The 20,048-nt window shown below is 41.9% G+C and overlaps 1 protein-coding gene across 4 annotated transcripts in view; it reads left to right on the top strand.

Moving 5' to 3' along the window:
- Tcaim (T cell activation inhibitor, mitochondrial) overlaps nt 1-15,599 on the top strand; it is a 29,842-nt gene extending 14,243 nt beyond the window's left edge. For 3 of the 4 annotated variants that reach the window (XM_029543606.1, XM_029543608.1, XM_029543607.1), the window contains exons 6-11: nt 4,659-4,781; nt 6,392-6,489; nt 7,226-7,317; nt 11,109-11,347; nt 12,753-12,884; nt 14,018-15,384. In XM_029543606.1, the coding sequence (XP_029399466.1) occupies nt 4,659-4,781; nt 6,392-6,489; nt 7,226-7,317; nt 11,109-11,347; nt 12,753-12,884; nt 14,018-14,258 (925 nt within the window). In that variant the 3' untranslated portion in view covers nt 14,259-15,384. Of the gene's footprint in view, nt 1-4,658; nt 4,782-6,391; nt 6,490-7,225; nt 7,318-11,108; nt 11,348-12,752; nt 12,885-14,017 lie in introns of all 4 variants that reach the window. The other variant, XM_021207459.1, reaches the window with a different exon arrangement.
- The last annotated feature ends 4,449 nt before the right edge of the window (nt 15,600-20,048 follow it).

The raw sequence follows: 20,048 nt of genomic DNA on the forward strand, positions 1-20,048 counted from the left end.
AAAAAAAAAAAAAAAAAAAAACACAGCAACAAAAGAATAGATATGAAATATTTGGCATACTTTGTTTAGTAAATGGCCGTTAATGTTTTGATAACTTTATGGGTTTGAACTTATTTTTTGATTAGGACAGATTTTCATAGCGTTATGTTAAGTGTAGAAAGCTGTTTGTAAAACACTATGCCCAATATGAGCCCATTTTTATGGAATATATTTTGTAAAGTAAAAGAACATATGATTTATCAAAATATTAGCATTATATATTTCAATATATCAGTTTTGTAATTTTGCATAATCCTATAATTTTTTTTATTTGTTTGTTTTCTGAGACAGGCTAACAGCTTGTGTAGCCCTGGCTGACCTGGAATTCCCTAAGTAGATCAGCCTGGCTATGAACTCACAGAGGCCTGCCTGTCTCTATCTTCTGGGATTCAAGGCCCAACCAACCATGCCCAGCCAAGACTAATGCTTTTTTTTTTCTTTTTTCTTTTTCTTTTCAATTTTTTAAGAGTAGTCTCCTTAAAGCCAGTTCCATTCTGTTTCAGCAATTGTATCTAAAGAAGCCAGTGACTGCCCATAACTAAGAACATTATTAACTTGGAACATTATCCTTTGCTGTCTACTGCCACTGAACCTCCCATGTATTATCTGCTCTGACACAGGACCCCTTGTCATTTGGCCATATTCCCCCAAGGTGAAGAGGAAGTTAAAAGAAGGGGAGACAAGTGTGTGGATGTGGCACGAGTGGATGTGGGCAAGAGTCTAGCTGTGATCCCTGGGTATACATACCATGACTAGTAGACACATCACCTCTTACATACATTCCATTGTGTGTGTGGGCAGGAGTCTAACTGATCCCTGTGTATATTCATGACTTGTAGATGCATCACCTCTTACATACATTCCATCGCCTAGATTTCCTTCTGCAAACATTCTAGAGGGAGATAGAGATGTGGGAGATGATTAGTGATGGGGCAGAAGTGAGGACAGATGCAAGGCGGCCATGTGGGGTGGGAATTGTCACATTCAGGTGCTAGTTTAGCAATGCAGAGGGAAAGGTGGACATAGACAGCTGTTGAGTCTGCTGCAGCCTACGGACAGTCTGCAGGCACCTTGAGAGGATGCTGTTTGCTTTCCTTGACCTCTGTAAACATGGACATGGTACTGGGAACATTTGGCCTAAAGGAGATAGAAAAAGTGAGATTGCGTAAGTCAAGACAAAAAGACAAAAACCAAAACAAAAATGAAGATGTTGGATCTTGCTCAAGCTAAGGGTTTAAGGGTAAAGTATTAAAGAGTTTCAGACAAGCATTATGTCTGTGGCTCCATGGAGTCTTTTGTAGAAGACAGTTCTGGTCTCAGCTGCGTGAGCATCCATTATTTAAAGATTGTCCCAAGGACCCAGAACTAAGCTAGCTATCTGGCAAAATAATGACAACAGACTGAAACCAGAAAAAGATAATTCAGCAATATTCTTCAGGGTTTCATGTATAAGCTGATTTTTTAAAAATAATTCTTCATTTAAATATTCAATAAGACCCCATCTTTAATATGATAGACTTTATTATATTACATTGTCCTAGATTGTGAGTTCCCAAGAATAGGGCATGTGTCTGTCAGCACTGAGTGCTAACCTGCATGTGTTCACAGACCGTATTTAATACCTTAAATGACCTGAAGTTAATACTATGAAATAAATATAAAGGTGTGAGGTGTAGCTCAGTGCAAGAGCACTAGGAAAACAAAACAAACATTGGTTGGAATTAACCTTTTGGGGTCAGGGCAGGTGACAGGTGGGATTTCTGCAGTGCAGGTGCAGTTGCTCACCTTAGAGCCCTCCTGTTGGCTTCATTAGCATGTACTTGAAAATTTGCCTTTGTCTTGTGAGCCATCCTGCTGTGAATTCCCACTCTCCTCAGAGCCTGCTTTGTTTTCCATTCAGACTTCTATGGCTTGCTCTGTACCCCTAAGAACAGCTTTATAAACTACTGTTTAGGAAATAATGTCAGGGAAAATTGATCACTATTAATTAGTCCAGTTATCAGTAGCTATTTGTCATGTCATGATGGTTAAATAGAATCTTTCCCAGCTTCATAGATGAAATTAATAATGACTTAGCATTATGATAGATGCTTAACATTACTCCAAGTCCTTTAGATGATTGAACGTTGATATCTCAGGGACTTACGTGAACCCATTAGAAGGCCTTATAGAGTTTGAGTTTAGCTTTAAGCAAGTGTAATTTTATGGCAGAAGGTCCAGGCCACTACTGTAAGAGAAAGAGTCCTAAAAGTGGACCACAGTATAGACTGGGCCTCAGAGTCAACACTAGGTCTGTGATCCCTGTACTTTTGTTTTGTTTTTGACACGGTCTCACTAGTTATTAGTGGCTAGGCTAAAACTCATTGTGTAGTCCAGGCCAGCCTTAAACTTCCAGAGATCCAGCTGCCTTGCCCTGCAGAGTATTGAAATTAAAAATGCGTGCCAATCCCAAAACTCACTATGTAGACCAAGATGGCCTTGAACTCACAGAGATCTGCCTGCTTCTGTATCCCATGTACTGGAATTCTTAAAAGGGGGTATGAACAGGATTAATTGATATGCCAAGTAGTGAATCAAAAACTAATGAACACATTTTCCTAGCAGTAAGGACTCATTTCCCCATCCTGCCTTGCAGAACCCGTCATGGTCTTCCCCCTCTTCCCTTTTATGACATCCTAGGCCCTCCCCTCTGCAGAACCATCTGAGCTGTATATTCTGGTTCTTCTGTAGGTGAATTTGCACGGTCAGCACATACTCGCTTCTTACCCACACACCACAGGTTCAGGTCCATATTACCCCTTGTACAGAGCCATCCAGCCAAAATTAATTTATAAGTCCTCTCTATCTTTTTGTGACACTTTGTTCTCCTTTTAGTAAGTTGTCTTTTACATAAAAACTTTGTCACCCCTATATTCCCAGCACGCCAACATATTGGATATCTGGGATAAGTATTTATTTGATAAATATATAATGATTTCATTGTTTTGCAGGTTTTAAACTGGATGCATCTTAATGCTTTAGCTCACATCCAAAATGATTGATGGAAGCACCTTCTTCTGTCAGGGCTGGCTTTGTCAGGCACATTTAAGCTCTCTGTCCCATGCTTCTTCAGGTATCCCCTGTGAGGAGCTGTGTGAGTGCTCTGTTCACTCTTTAAGCTCTTTCTTTCAGCTGCTGGGGCTTTTTCTTGCACAGGCATGCCTGGGACCCACCCACTCTGCTCTGAGATGTTTCCCTTGGCTCAGCCACCTTGTCATTCTGTGAACACACACACACACACACACACACACACAGAGAGAGAGAGAGAGAGAGAGAGAGAGAGAGAGAGAGAGAGAGAGAGAGAGAGAATGAATACACTACCTTTTCAGCTCCCCTCCCCAGGAGTCCACCCAAGAATCTTCTTTCTCTAGACTTCCAAAGACTGCAGGCAATAAGTGTGCCTGTGTCTGGCTGTTCTTAGCACAGCAAGTGACATCATCAAGGAAGGGCTTTGGATGCCTTCAATACATCATCTCCTGACAGCTACCCCTTTCTAATCCTTAAAACAATTTTTACCATTTATTTCTCCTTATGTTATTGAAGAAAATATTGTAAGAAATAAGAATAAGAGAACATCTTTTCTACTGAACCTATTTTATTATGAGTTTGATGAAGATGAGTCAATACTTCAGCTGGGTACTGGACTGGGGAAAAAGAAGTGGATCCCAGGGTGGTAAATGGCACACCTGGGTGTGCTCTGGGAACTCTGTGACTAAAGAACTAGAATGATAAGGTTTGCCCAGTAGAAGGCTGGGCGAAGAGGAAGGAGTTGTCTTTGAGAGTATAGGGTACTACAACCCAGTATTAAAATTAAAGGCAGAATGAGGTTCTGCCAGGTTAGAATCCACAAGTCGTCTTGAAACTCCTTCCTCAGGACACATTCCCTCTCTCTTACAGCTGTGCACACCCTCATATTTGCTCAGGTGCTGCATGGCTCTCAGTTGTGCCCTCACCTGTTGAGTGACTATGCAGAGTAAATAGCTAATGCAGCCAGCAAGGTTTACAATTGTTTACAACAGTAAACATATTTAAAGGCTTAAAAGAATCTTCACATTTTTCATAATTGTTTCATCTCTAAAACCTAGTGATAGATTTGGTCTGACTAAAATTTATTTTTTTGCAATACTTAAAGAATTTGCCGTAACAGTAACGTGATTCAACAAGGGTAGGCTCTTGAAGCCTCTTGAAGTAGGCTTGTTAGAAGTAAAGTTCTGAGCCAGGCAGTGGTGGCGCATGCCTTTAATCAGCACTTGGAGGGAAGAGGCAGGCAGATCTCTGAGTTCAAGGATAGCCTGGTCTACAGAACAAATTCCAGGACAGGGCTCTGTTGCATAGAGAAATCCTGTGTCAAAAAAAAAAAAAAAAAAAAAAAAAGACTGAAAATTTAGCTCAACAGAGGACTACTTTAAGGTGTGTGTTTGGGACTGTTGGTTGGTTTGGTTTGGTTTGGTTTGCAGTCCTGGGGATAGAGCTAAGGCCTCCCTTGTTGTAGGCATGTGTTCTGCCTCTGATCCCTATCCGCAGCCACATGTGTGTGGTACTGGTGGAAAGGTAAAGTCTTTCTTCTGTTTTGGGTCTAGGTCCTGGTTAGGTAGCAATGGGAAAGGTGCTGTTAAAAAGCTGAAGCACAGTCTGCCACTTAGGAAGGAGCTGGATCGTCTGAAGAGTGAGCTATCTGAGCTTCTGCAACTTTCAGATATCAGGTATGAAAGAAAATGCCCTATTTGTCTTAGACACTGGCTGACCAAGGCAGTTTACAAAAGAAAGCATCTAATTGAGAGCTGTTGACAGTTTCAGAGGGTGAGTCCATGACCATCATGGTCAAGAGACAGATAGGTGTGGCATTAAAGCAATAGCTGAGAGCATAGATGTCGAGACAACAACTATGAGGTAGAGAGATCTTGAGCTTTTTAAATCCGGAAGCACATCCCCAATGGCACACTTCCTCCAAAAAGGCCACATCTCCTAATCCTTCTCAAATAGTTCCACCAATTAGTGAACAACCATTTAAACATATGAGCCTGTGGAGGCCAGTCTCATTCAGACCTCCACGCTTGTGCACACATTCAAATATGCAGGAATGAATGTAGCTCGGGTACATGTCAAAGTCTATGCTCCAGCATCATGCTCTACTCCAAACCCATCCTCTTATTTTAAAATATAAACAACATATTTTTTTAAGTCTTTGCAGTACATTGACATGGCACTGTTCTATTGCTATGAAGAGACACCATGACCAAGGCAACTCTTACAAAAGAAAGCATTTAATTGGGGGCTTGCTTATAGTTTCAGAGGTTTAGTTCATTATTATCATGGAAGGAAGCATGGCAGCATGCAGGAAAATACTCAAACAGTAGCTGACAGTTCTGCGCCATGATTGGCAGGCAGAGAGAGACACTGAGCCTGGCATGGGCTTGAAACCTCGAAGCCATGCCCAATGCCATGCTTCTTCCAACAAGGCCACATCTAATCCTTTCAAATAGTGTCAGTCCCTGGTGGCTAAGCATTCAAATCTGTGAACCTGTGGGGGCCAGTCTTATTCAAATCACAATATCTGATAATTCATTTTCCTTTTTTTGGGGGGGGGGGTTGTTTTGTTTTGGTTGCTTTATTTAAAAATCCACTATTTCTTAGGGCTGGCAAGATGGCTCAGTGGTTGAAGGCATCTGTCACCAAGCATGATGACCTGAGTTCCACCTCCCAGATCCCACATAAAGGGGGAATGAAAGACTTGATTCCACAAAGTTGTCCTCTGGCCTCTGTAAACACAGACATGTGCACACATGTACACCTATACACAGACCTCATGCTCACACACAGTAAAAAATCTTAAAAGTTTATAAATCATCTAATACCAAGTATAGTATAGTAGCACACATCTGTAATACCCAGGATCCTCACCTCAGGATCAAGTAGCTACATAAAGAGATCATGGAGGTTTAAGGAGGGTGTGGGTGGAGCTGGAGAGATGGTTCATTGGGTAAAAGTGTTTACTATGTAAGCTCAACAACTTGAGTTCTGTCCTTAGATCCTACCGTGGAAGGAGAGAACCAGCTCCTGACGGTGTCCTCTGGCACTGCAGTGGTATAAGCCCCACTACGACCACCACACACACAGCAATGAGAGTAATATGAATGATGTCTTTAAAAATGTAAGAGATAGTGACCATCTTGGAACTGTAAGATCAGTTAAAGCATGATGCGTGTCTGCTTCAGGAAGCAGCTGTTGACCTTCTCAAGAAGTGGCAGTTGGGGTGAGAGCCTGTTCATCCTCCAAGGTGCTGCTGTTAATGCAGTTGTGTCTGTTGGCTCAGGTGGCAGAGAGGCTGGGGAGTTGCTCATCGCTGCAGCCAGCTACACAGTCTTAGCCGCCTAGCACAGCAGAATCTGGAGCCACTTCAGAATGTGAAAGGTAACTGTTGTTCACTCTCTTTCACAACAGCATATGCTACAGTGTGCTCCTATAACATTGTAGTGGCTAACTGACTTATCTGAGTTAAATTCTTAAAAGGGGTAGCATTCACAGACCTTCAATCCCAGCATTCAGGAGGCAGAGAGAGGCAGGCAGATCTCTGAGTTCATAAACAACCAGGGCTACACAGAAAAACCCTGTCTTGAAAAAATTTTTAATGTTTAAATCTGTTCCTTTAAGATTGATTGATTGAGCCAGGTGGTGGTGGTGCACACCTGTAATCCCAGCACTTGAGAGGCAGAGGCAGGCGGATTTCTGAGTTCGAGGCCAGCCTGGTCTACAAAGTGAGTTCCAGGACAGACAGGGCTACACAGAGAAACCCTGTCTCGAAAAAAAAAAAAAGATTGATTGATTGATTGTTGAATATGTGTACACTGTCACAGTCTTCAGACACACCAGAAGAGGGCATCAGATCCCATTACAGATGATTGTGAGCCACCATGTGGTTGCTGGGAATTGAACTCAGGCCCTCTGCAAGAGCAGTCAATGCTTTTAACCACTGAGCCATCTCTCCAGCTCAAATCTGTTCCTTTAAAGAAGCAGAAATATAATACAAGCCTCTAGGATCTACTGGATTTAGTCCTGAGTGTTTACACTAAATTTAAGTAATTATTTGCACAGTGTTATAAGGTCAAATACTCTAGGCTATAACCAAGGGTTTGTGTTTTATCATCAGGATGCACCGTTGTATTCACAGACCGCTCCGGTATGAGTGCCCTGGGCCATGTGATGCTGGGAACCATGGATGTCCACCACCACTGGACAAGGGTAAGGAAGAGCCAAAAGCAAGCAGACCTTTCTGACTTACCTCTGTTTATTTCATGCCAAACAACACTATTATGTCAGCAGACTGCAGCATTTGAAAGCATAGCTCCAGTTTTCCAGTCTAGTAATATCACATAACTAGTACTTGAAGGCGAAGATAGCTTTTTTTCCCATTTTTTTAATTCATGTATAAGTCTGCACGTGTGCACACAGAAGTCAGAGGACAGGCTGAAATAGTTGTTCTCTTTTCCTGCCCTGGGCCCCTGGGATTGGGTTCAGATCCTCACACTTGAGCCTATGCTTTTGCTTACAGATCATCTCACAGGCCCATGTGTTAGTTTTAAAGTCTTACAAATAAAGCTGATGTGAACATTTTTTTTACATTGTTAAATTTTATTTTTAGATTTGTTTTAGTGTATGTATGTCTGTGCACCATAAATGTGCCTCGTGCATGAGGAGGACAGAATAAGGTGTGGGATTGACCCTCTGACGCTGGCGTTACAGACAGTTGTGAACTGTATGTGGGTACTGGGAATCGAACCCACCTCCTCTGCAAGAGCAAGTGCCGTCTCTCCAGCCCCTGATGTGAACATTTTTGTTTAGTTTGTTTTTCTTTTTTGTTTTTTGTTTTGTTTTGTTTAGAAAGAGTCTCATTATGTAGCCCTGGCTGGACTAGAACTATATAAATTAAACTCAGCTGAAATTTGTGGCAATCCTCCTGCCTCAGCCTCCAATGTCCTAGAATTACAGGTGTGAGCCACTATGCCTACTTTCTACAAACATGGGAAATACAATTTTCATCTCATGGATAAATTCCTGGAGTAATATTGTTGGACCATATCACTTGATCATTTCAAAGATAGTCATATTTTCAATTTTGATGAAAAGAACTTTTTTTGCTTTGTAAGGATATTTATTTATTCATTTTTTTCTTTTTTACTAGATATTTTCTTCATTTACATTTCAAATGCTATCTGCTTTCCTAGTTTCCTCTCTTAAAATCCCCTGTACCCTCCCACCCTCCCCCTGCTCCCAACCCACCCACTCCCACTTCCTTGCCCTGGCAGTCCCCTGTACTGGGGCATATAATCTTCGCAAGACCAAGGGCCTTAATTATGACACCCTAATAGGTGTATGATGATGTCTCAAGTGAAGTTTAATTTGCATTAAATGAAAAATGTTGGTGATAGTGTTTTTATGGTGTTTTTTTTTTGTTTGCTTTGTTTTTGTTTTTGTTTTGCAAGACAGGATTTCTCTGTGTAGTCCTGGTTGCCTTGGAACTCACTCTGTAGACCACACTGACCTTGAATATATAGAAATCCCCTGCCCCCACCCCCGCCCCCACCTCTGAGTGCTAGGAGAAAACCATGTGCCACCACTGGCAAATATCTTTGTTTTTATTTTCTATCTTCATATCTGTCATCTTTGGTGATCTATTCAAATAAAATACTTGATAAAGGGACTGGAGAGATAGCTCAGTGGTTAAGAATACTGGGTGCTCTTCCAGACGACCCAAATTTGATTCTCAGCACCCACATGTCAGTTTACAACCATCTGTAACTCCAGTCTCAGGGGACCCAAGGGTACTAGGCACTAATGTATTATAGAGATACACACACAAACAAAACACTAATAAACATAAAATAAAATAAAATAAAATAAAATAAAATAAAATAAAATAAAATACATTTTTAACCAGGGTTAGTGACACATGCCTTGAATTCCAGCATTCTGGAGGCAGAGGCAGTCAGATCTCTCTTGAGTTCAAGGCCAGCCTGGTCTAAAAAGGAGTTCTAGGACAACCAGGGCTACACAGAAAAACCCTGTCTTGAAAAACCAAATGATAATAATTTTTCCTTAGTATTTCAAACCACATATTAAATAAGTATTTTGTATCTAGAATGTATAAGAACTCTTAACACTCAGAGTTTAAAAAAAATAGAAAATGTGCCAAAGACATGTTACCAAAGAGAGTGTGCAGCTGACAAACTCATGCAGAGCGGGGATGTGGACTGAGCTAGAGTTCTTGCAGCATGCATGAGGGCTGTTACAGGATGTTCAGTCACACTGTGAACCCTGAGACTGTGGTATTTACTGAAAAAAAGCTGTTTCTAGTTATGATGTAGCTCAGCCTTTGTACACCCCATCAATCCCTCTGGCTGAAATGCAGACTTGCTCTTAGTACACACTTTTAATCCTAAACTGTGAAGGTAAAGTTAGTTTGTAGAAGGAACCTCCCATGTTTGAAAGTGATGTCTAATTGAGTGGCAGAAAGAGTGATGAATCAGAGAAAGATTTGACAGAATAGGATCAGCCCAACTGTTATGAGAAGAGAGAGGAAAGGAAAGCTATTTAAGGGGCAGTGGAGAGAGAGAGAGAGAGAGAGAGAGAGAGAGAGAGAGAGAGAGAGAGAGAGAAGAGGAAGGGAGTTTTACAGAGACAGGTTGAAGAGAGAACAAGCTAGACACAAGTGAAGACCGAAAGAACCAGAGAATAAGAAGCAGCCATAAGATTAGAATAGATTGTTAAGAGTTAGTTCGGGGCCAAGCACAGCAATTCAGAAGAAGCCAAGAGAAGCCAAATTGAATCAGTCTGCTCAGAGATGAGTTTACACCAGAATAGCTGAGTTGAACCAGGCAGATGGAGTTCAAATAGAAGAAGGGTGAGAAAGTCTCAGAAGCTAAAGACATCCTAGATTAGATTGTACAGAGGTGAGCAGTTTCCAGGCCTCGGCCTGGGTTAGAGACTGAGGCAGTAAGCCTCTGATACAATTTCTACAGGCGAATAAAAGTTAGTGTTACCCAACCCATGCTGATCAGAACTGCTGAGTGGAAATGGCAGCACACAGTGATAATGAGGATGCGGAGGACGACTGTCCTACACGGCTGACATGAATCAAGTGGACAGATACTCTACAAGAAACATAGCATCTAAAAGAACTAAATGAATTTAAAGAATGTGTTTGGCATGTGACCCAACTGTTGGGCATTTATGCTGGAAAATGAAAAACTGTCATGTAGAAACTGATCCATAAATATTCATAGTGTCCAAGAGCAGAGGAAGTCCTCATGTACTCGAGTGTAAGTCCTGCTCAGAAATGAGGACAAGGCCCCGTTATGTTATCTGTCCACTGACAGGTCATGTGGCAGATGCTGTGGTGATCTCCCATGGATCTGCACTTGTAAAAAGACAGTGTAAATAAAGCACACAAGAGTTGACAGAGTGCTTATAGCCTCACTAGTGTGTCTGCACTCACATTCAGAAACACGCACCATCTTTCTGTTACAGAAATGCAGTGCACACTGTTTGAATCTACAGTGTAAGTGCCCAGTCTGGCACCACACAGTAGGTGCCTGGTAATGCTTGTTGTGCTTGCCAATTAAATTTGAAATTAGTTTAATTTTTACAGAATGCTTAGGATGTGGAATATACATGTGTACACTAAGCCTATGGCTCAGTGCCTAGGGCTGACTTTTACTTGGGGTCTCCCTTTCTCTGAAGCCTCTGCTCAGATCCTGTCTAAGACCACCCAGACCGATAGCTGGTTTTGAGTATTAGTATTTCCAGGGTTATATTGTCTTCTTTTACTGTATTTTACTTGAACATTCCATCTACATTTATTGGACTCCTAAAGTTATAGTGCTATAAAGCTGAATCAATCTCTCTCTCTCTCTCTCTCTCTCTCTCTCTCTCTCTCTCNTCTCTCTCTCTCTCTCTCTCTCTCTCTCTCTCTCTCTCTCTCTCACACACACACACACACACACACTCTCGCTCTCTCGCTCTCACTACTACAGCTTTTTGAAAGCTTGCCAAGTTATTTTGACCTTCAGAGGAGAATGTCAGCCTTGGAAGCCCAAATAAGCAATCTTCTAGGGGGAATCCAAGTGGTTTATATCGAGGAGTTGCAGCCAGCACTCACACTTGATCAGTACTACTCTCTCCTCGACACCTTCTACAACCAGTTGCTGAGAAGCAGGGGGCCCCCCGATCCGCACCCCCAGAGTCTGAGCGGCTTGCAGATGATCCTTAGCAGGTGAATATCTGAACTGGATGGGATGTGTGTGTTTCAGTACTTTGAGGTGTTTTTGTTTCATTGTGTGATTCTTGTAAATTAATCAAATAAGATAAATGAGTGATTAAGAGTAGATACTCCTTTTGTAGAGGATTCAAGTTCAGTTTTCCGGTGCTGGTATCAGGCAGCTCACAGCCTCCTATAATGCCAGCTCCAGGACATCCACTGCCTTTGACTCCCTCAGGCACTACACTCACATATAGAAACTGAAAGACACACACACATATATATTATGTATTGAATATATAATAATAGGCTATTATATGTATAATATATATTTTATGAGTATACTTTTATATAGTATATAAATTATATATTATATATGTTAGATAATTTTGTATACTTATATATAATATATTATTTAGTTTTATATATATAATTATAACTAAATAATATATAACCTTATATAATTATATATCTGCTATATAAAATATGATTATATATGATTTTATATAATTTTATACAATTACATATAATATGGCTATATATTATAATTATACGTAAATATATATTGATTTAAATACAATCATTATATAATATATATTGGCTATTTATATAAGTATATAAAACTATATAATGTGTTACATATTATTTATATATTAATATATAATAAATTTTATTATGGCTTTATATGAAATTATACATATTATATGGCTTTTTAAATGGAGGCCAGGCATGTAGTGCACAACTTGAATGCCAGTACTCAAGAGGCAGAAGCAGGAGGATCACCTTGTAAGTTCAAGGCCAGCCTGAGCTAAACAATATAACCCCATCTCAAAAACAAAACAAAAGTATGTCACCTCTGTATGAAAAGAATCGTGTTCATAGTGCTGTTCTGTATATATCAGAAACCAAACTAACAGACTGAAGAGTGGATCTCTAGAACATTCTTTGAAGATATGTCCACTGATCAGTGAAGTCAGTCACATAGAAACATGAGATGTTAGCTAGCTCTTTACCTGCATGCTGCTTGTTTCTCACAGAACAGTATGCGTGTGTGTCCTTGTCATCAATGTTGCTCTCAGTTTAAGGTTCTCTCTCTCTCTCTCTCTCTCTCTCTCTCTCTCTCTCTCTCTCTCTCTCTCTCTCTCGTTTTGTTTCGTTTTTCTGAGACAGGAGTTCTCTGTGTAGCCCTGACTTTCCTGGAACCTGAACCTAGCTTTGTAGACCAGGCTGGTCTCGAACTCAGAGATCTACCTGCCTCTGCCTCCCGAGTGCTGGGATTAAAGGCGTGCGCCGCCCACCCAGCCTAAGGTGGATTTTGATGATTACTTTTCAGTCACTTGCAATTTAAAAAAAAAAGTATTGTCTTTGGAGGTGGTGATATTTTATTTCCCTTAATACTTTAATACATGCTCCATTTCAGTGACAGGTATGCACCAAGCTTGCATGAACTCGGGCATTTTGATATCCCAGCCCTCTCGGATCCAGCAAGTCTGCAGTCGTTCATGAGAACCAAAGCCCAGCAGGCGAGAGAAAACATGACAAGAAGGGAGAGGTGAGTACTGCCCGCCTCCAGGAGGCTCACGACCCACTTGATGCACGAGGCCTGACTTCGGAGCAGAGAACAGAGAGCATTGCCTGCATTTTAGCTGTTTTAGTCACTTGTAGGTGTCGTGTCAGTTGGTATCAGTGGAGACCAAAGAGGGCAATTGGACCCCTGAAGGTGCAGTTACAGGCAGTTGTGAGTCACCATGTGGGTGCTGGGGTTTGAACTTGCATCTCTGGAAGAGCCACAAGTGCTCGGAAGGACTGAGCCATTTCTCTAGTGCTGTTATATTTAAATTTTAAAGTATAAGTGGTTGTAGTTCACAAGTAGTCCTGCTTCCATGTTGTTTGTACTTTGAACCACTTGACAGCCAATGGTTCCTTTCTCACAGGTTTGAAGCTGTAGAGTTGTGTCCAGTGTAGAGGAGAAAGGGTAGGAGTGAGTCCATATGGCAGAATGGGCAGACAGATGGACAGCAGGTTCAGACAAATGAGTGAGAAGGGATGAGCAGCTTAGGGCAGCAGAGACTGATATCAGCATCCCAGGGAGGGAGGGGGAAGGAGGGAGGGAGGAGGGGGGAGGGAGGGAGGGGGAGGGAGGGAGGGGGAATGCATGGAGGAATACATGGAGGGATGCATGGATGGACAGACAGATAGTTTTTCATTTAGTCACTAGCAGTGGCTGAGGGAGGTATATAAAAGCTTTTTAAACTATGTATTGTTTGTTTGGAAAGATGGCTCAGTGCTCACTGACTACTCTTCCAGAGGACTCACGTTTGATTTCTACACAAATGGTGGTTCACAACCATCTGTAACTCTCATTCCAGGATTCCACCACTTTCTTCTGTTGTCTGAGGGTACCAAGCACATAGGTGGTCCACAGACATGCATGTAGATAAAACACCCAAAACATTAAAAATAATGAATTTTTGAAAATTAGGAAAAAGTTGTCTATTGTTTTTACCTCTCTGCTGCTAAAAAGATTGACTAAATCTTCGAAGAGTGAAAATAAATCATGTAGTACTGGCCTCAGGGGACTCTTGCCATCTCTGTTCACATGACTGCCATCACCCCAACATTTAAGAATGTTTATAGTCTGTCTTCTATTTAGTAATAACTTATGGTAGCTTTTTTATTTAATAGGTTAAAAGTTATGGAAAATGAATTGATACAAGCTTCAACAAAGAAATTTTCTCTGGAGAAGTTGTATAAAGAACCCAGCATTTCTAGCAGACAGATGGTAGATTGCTGTAAGAGACTTCTTGAACAGTCGCTGCCCTATCTGCATGGGATGCACCTCTGTGTCTCACATTTCTATTCTGTTATGCAAGATGGAGACCTGTGCATCCCGTGGAACTGGAAGAAAGGAGAAGCCATGAAGTAACACAGATATCTGTTTTATTTTCTGTAGAAATGAAAAACTGTTGAATTTATTTAAATTCAGTTTGATATAACATTAGTATTCACATGTTAGAACAAAGTGTCTAACTGCTGCTATAAAAGTGGGGTGGGTTTTCTTTTTAGTGATTTTATGCTAAGAAACTTGTTTTTAAACTTGTTTTGTTTATCCCCTAGACTTATGATGCTGATGGCTAGGCAAAAGATACTAGAAGGAAAAAAAACTATTTTAAAGATATGCAATAGAAGGTTCTGTAAGAGTCATATATTTTTATAGAGTAAACGTGAGTATATGTAAATTGGTCTCACTCAGTATAGCTCTTTAGGACTGGAACTCCATTTTTACATGCAACACAGTTTAATGTGCACCTTCATAGTTACATCTTATACACACACACACTTTGTAGCCAGTAATAGACAGTTATTCAAGACAGATGACTGACAAGTAGCAAAAGTTAAATAACCAAATTAAAAATTAAATAACCAAATTAAAAATTAAATAACCAAATTTTGCTTAAGAGAAAGATGTTTTTAAAACCCTATTGAATATATACTATTAACTTTGTCTGATACTAGTTTACTATAAGATCAGTAACAGAGAACTTAAATACGTGATTTCTTCTACCAATTAAAATATCAGTGGAGCATATTCTTGGTGGCACAGGCATCCTCAAGATGAGTAAGATGTAGTATTATAACCTAGCCTGAAGCTCCTTAAAAGGCTTTCTTCACTTCTTCAGCTCTACGGCTCGTTCTCGGTGAAGCACGGCCTCCTGTGTGCTCAGCTGTCTCCTGCACAGTGAGAACCCTAATCTCTGTTCAGAGCAGACCCGCAGTACATTAGAACAAAGGAGATGCTAAAATCAGTTTTCCATGTTTTGGGTTTTTATGAAACATCAGTAATTTAAACAGTTCAAATGTATGGTCAAAATAAGAAATGGCTTATAAAAGGATTGTGTGTGCCATTGTGGCTTTTGACCCATGCTAATGTGACAAATGTTGCTGTAAATACTCTATAAGAAACAGTCCTTAAGTAGATTTGGTGGCACACATCTTTAATCCCAGCTCTTGGGAAGCAGAGGCAGGCGGATCTCTGTGAGTTTAAGGCCAGCCTGGTCTATAAAGTGAGTTCCAGGACAACCAGGGATGTTAAACACAGAGAAACCCTGTCTGGGGGGTGGGGGCCGTCAAACATGAAATTTATTAGAAAATTGCTTGGATTGTACCATATCTAATATCAACTAACATGGAATCTGCTATAATGTGTGTTGTATTGGATTTGTCTTAGAACAAATTGTTACATAATAAAGTATGCCTTGCCACCACACAGCTGCTTTCCATGATTTCCAACCGTTGAGTTTCATGACTGTAGTGGTAGGAAGTTATTAGACGTGATCCTGTGGACTTCACTGCAGATGTATGTCCTGTCTCCACCAGAGGGTGCAGGTGAAGCCTCGGGTACAAAATGGTCTCCAAAAGAGCCTGACACTGTGGTCCAGGTGCAGTCACTTGATGGCTTCAAAGGCAGACCTGCCTGTCTCAAGCCCAGAGTGTTACAGTATTGTTTGCCTTGAGACTGGCCTTTTATGTAAAGCATTGTGGGTCACTAGGAGCCCCAAATGGTTGCAGCCCAATTGTTACAGGGTAAGAATCCTACTTTCATTTTTGGCCTTTTGTCTCTATGTAACTACCTATTTCCTTTGTCTGTGTGGACACCTTGTAAAACATAGCAGCATCCAGTCAAGAAGCAATGTAACGGGTCTCTTATCTCCCCAACGCCTTTAACGTCTCTACAGACCCATACTCAGATCTGAGCATGCTTCTCGGGTGCTTGTTAGCTAACCTAAAGCTCTTCCTAGCTGGGTACAATTGCACCTGCCTATCCACCTCCTAATGAGTCAGAAGAAAAAGAATAGGAAATTGACCCTCCCCAGAAGTTTTCCTAATTTTATACAGGTTGTATTTGCGGCCAACTGAAGCCACCCTGAGAGCGGGAACAGGTGCTATGGTGTTGGCAGGTGGCTGGGCATGCTGCCAATAGTTGGCTGGGATCCTTTTGCTCTGGTAGGAGGAGGTCTTCCAATGCTGATCGCTGGCAGCCTCTGTAACCCTCCGTTTCTAGCAGCAAACAATGACAGCTGACATCTGCAAGCAACTTGTAATGTAACAAGAACCAAGCCAGATTCCAGCCTTCACAAATGCTTCCTTGTCCAGAGTCTTCATCACAAGAGGCACAGGAAGGTGTGGTCAAAAAACACATGGTCAGGCTGGAGAGATGGCTCAGTGGTTAAGAGCATTAGCTGCTCTTCTAGAGAACCAGGGTTCAATTCCCAGCACCTACATGGCTGCTTATAACTGTCTGTAACTCTAGTTCATGAGGATATGACACTGTCCTTGCCTTTGCGAGTACCCGGTACAGATGTGGTGCAGAGATAGATGGTTAGATAGATAGAAGATAGATAGATAGATAGACAGACAGACAGACATCTAGTCAAAACATGCATGCACATTAACTTAAAACATTACTAAAAGCTGGGAATCCCAGCACTGGGAGGCAGAGGCAGGTGGCCTGGTCTACATGGTGAGAATGGTGAAAGAGACTGAGGTGACCACCTTTCAAGGAACTCTGACATCATGAGGGCTTGTCCTAGGCTTGAACTGGAAGATAGTAGGGACACTATAAGTACAGGCCTGAAGCTTGTGGAGTGCTAACCCAAAAAACAGGTTTCAGCCCCTTGCCACTCAAGTGCCTGGCTGTGCCCAATGTCCAGCGAATAGGTCCCACTCACCCTGGCCTGTTCTCATCCCACCCAAGGCCTGCTTCTGTCCCACAGATGATTTGCACTAAAACTGTGGTATTCACCCTCAAAGTGTCAAGACAGCTGAGGAGGGAAAGAAAGCTTTAGAAGGCAATCTGAAAAATCTCAGAACTGAGTTTGTATTGGGTCTGAAAGTGGACTTTTTGCGGATTCCTGTAAACTTGTGCTTTGAGGGTGGGGCTGATGGGACCTTCAGAGAGCTCTGCTGGTGTAGATGGGCGACTGATCCCTGGGCACTTCCTGGGCACTTCCTAGCTCAAAAGGAAAACCGGTTGTTTCTTGTGAGCACGCTCCTTAGCTTGCAGGACAAGGCCCAGGGCAGAGAAGGGCTGGCTGGAAGCATTGCGGCCAGAGGAGGGGACGCTCCCAGGTGGTGCTGCGTCGGCAGAGCGCCCCCTGATGGGAACAGGGCTCGGGGCAGGGCCAGGTCGGGTAGAAGCAAGCTTCCTGTCCCAGGGCCTCTACCCTCAGCCTCGGGGTTCACTGGAGAAGCCTGTCTGTGAACAGCACAGGGCATGCTCACTCCCAGAGACCCCGACCTTGACCGACGCTTCTCTCTAGAGGTCGCAGGTGTGGTCTCTGGAGGAAAGGTGATTTCTCCAGTGATCTCGTTTACCCAGACAAAAGAATCTAGAGATTTCTTGTGTTCAAGCTGACTCCTAGACATATCTAAAACGGAGAAAATGGGATCAGGTGACCCAAGTAAAAGCTGCTTTTAACTTTTGAATAGTCTTTTCCGATTTTTTTTTTTTAGACATGGTCTCTCTGTGTATCCCTGGCTGTCCTGGAGCTCACTGTTTAGATCAGACTGGCCTCCAACTCTCAGATCCACTTGCCTCTTTCTCCCAAATGCTGGAATTAAAGGTGTGTACTACCATGCCCAGATTCTTTTCCTTGATTAATGATATAGAAGGGTTCTGGGGTACCAACCTTCCTCCAGGACCTCTACTTCGAGGTTCCTGCCTTGAGTTTCTACACTGACTTCCCTTAGTGATGGAGTGTGACCTGAAAGTTGTAAGCTGAAATAAATCCTTTCCAAGTTACTGTGTTTTATCACAGCAATAGAAACCTAAATAAGATGTATAGATGTACTGAACATATAAAGACATTTTCTTGTTACTTCCTGGGCTCCACAGCATTTACATTACTCTGTGCTTTAGAGATGGCTTTAAGTATTCAAGAAGATGAGAATACACTGGATGTAAATACCATCCTATTTCGTACCAGGACTCCAAGCATATACTCAGTGTTCGCTGCACTTTCTGGTACCGAGCCCAAGAATGAAGGAAGACTGTTTACTAAGCATACTTTACCTATTTTCCTGACCCAGTTCAGCTATCTATGTATGCGTGCTAGGAATTTAAATGGAAGGTAAATGATTAAATTTCTAATATTTTCTACACAATAAATTCTGTTATATTCTTTGAACAGGTTGGTCACCATTCCTTAAGTTCCTTTTAGAAGAAAAGCAACAATGATTAAACGACTGTAGCTTTAAACAGTTTGACATGAAAAATAGGGCACAGAGTGAAGACAGAAACAGAGTGTCATGGACATGCCTACAAACCCAGGATTCAAAGGGCTGAGGCTGGAATTGAGAATAGCCTGGACTACATAGTGAATTCAAGGCTACCAACCAAGGAAAGCCCTCCCATCACACCCCTCCCCACATTGCTTTTGCTAAATTTTATAAGACATGCTCATATAATCAGCAAAGTAGCACATTAAAAAAAAAATGACCATGCATTTGGAACCTGTAACTAAGTTCCTTACATGGCAAAAGAGGTTCTGTCATGATTTGAAGATGCTTTGCCTAGGGAGTAGCACTATTTGGAGGTGTGGCCTTGTTGGAGTAGGTGTGTCATTGTGGGTGTGGGCTTTAAGACCCTTATCCTAGCTGCCTGGAAGTCAGTCTTCCACTATCAGCCTTCAGATGAAGATGTAGAACTCTCAGCTCCTCCTGCCCCATGCCTGCCTGGATGCTGCCATGCTCTTACCTTGATGATAATGGACTGAACCTCTGAACCTGTAAGCCAGCCCCAATTAAATGTCCTTATAAGAGTTGCCTTGGTCATGTTTTTTTTCCACAGCAGTAAAACCTAAGACAGATGTTGGTACCAGAGACTGGGGTATTGTTGTGATAGGCCTGACCATGTTTTTGCTTGGAACAATGTGGATTTGGAGATTTTGGATTTGGAAAGCAGTGGAATGCTTTAAATGGGGCTTAATGGGCTAACCTAGTAGGAAAATGGAAGACTGTTACTGAGAGTAATTTGAACCTTGCAGACCTAGCCCAAGGGGTTTCAGAGGAGAAGAATTTCAGTATGCAGCCTAGAGAATGTTTTTGTGGTATATTGGTGAAGAATGTGGCTGCTTTTTGCCCTTGTCAGAAGAGTCTGCCTGAGGCTAAGGTAAAGGGATTTATGCTAATTGCACTGACAAAGGAAGTCTCAAAAAAGCCCAGCAGACTTTGTTCTCTGGTTAGGTCTCATGAAGAGAAGTTTAAACAAGCATAGCAAGGTTGGAAAGGAAAAATATAATATATATGGTTCGAGTATCAAAGGGGCACCAGGAAGTGAAATGGAGCTGAATCCTGTGTCTTAGGAGATAGCAGATTAAGGGAGTGGGACTTCGGGGGCAAGATCCTACCCAGCTAAATTTAGATTTAGGCATGGTGGTACTGAAAGATCCCCCAGAGGAGACCCTCACTCAAGTCTCGGGAATAGCGCACGCCCAGTGAGATAATGAGACCGACTTGCTGTAAACACACGAGGTTTATTGAGCTCAGGCCAGCATGCTGGGGTCGAAACTCATACGCCACGCAGGGGTAGAGGAGTTCGACCCTGACCTGAATTTTTACAGAGCTTATAAAGGAGAAAACCACAAACCAGGGGGAGCAAAGGGGAGGGAAAAAGGGGAATTCTAAAACCATAAACTGCCCACACAGTTAGGTCATA

The sequence above is a fragment of the Mus pahari genome, chromosome 10 (genome assembly GCF_900095145.1).
Source record: "Mus pahari chromosome 10, PAHARI_EIJ_v1.1, whole genome shotgun sequence".
Taxonomy (NCBI): domain Eukaryota; kingdom Metazoa; phylum Chordata; class Mammalia; order Rodentia; family Muridae; genus Mus; species Mus pahari.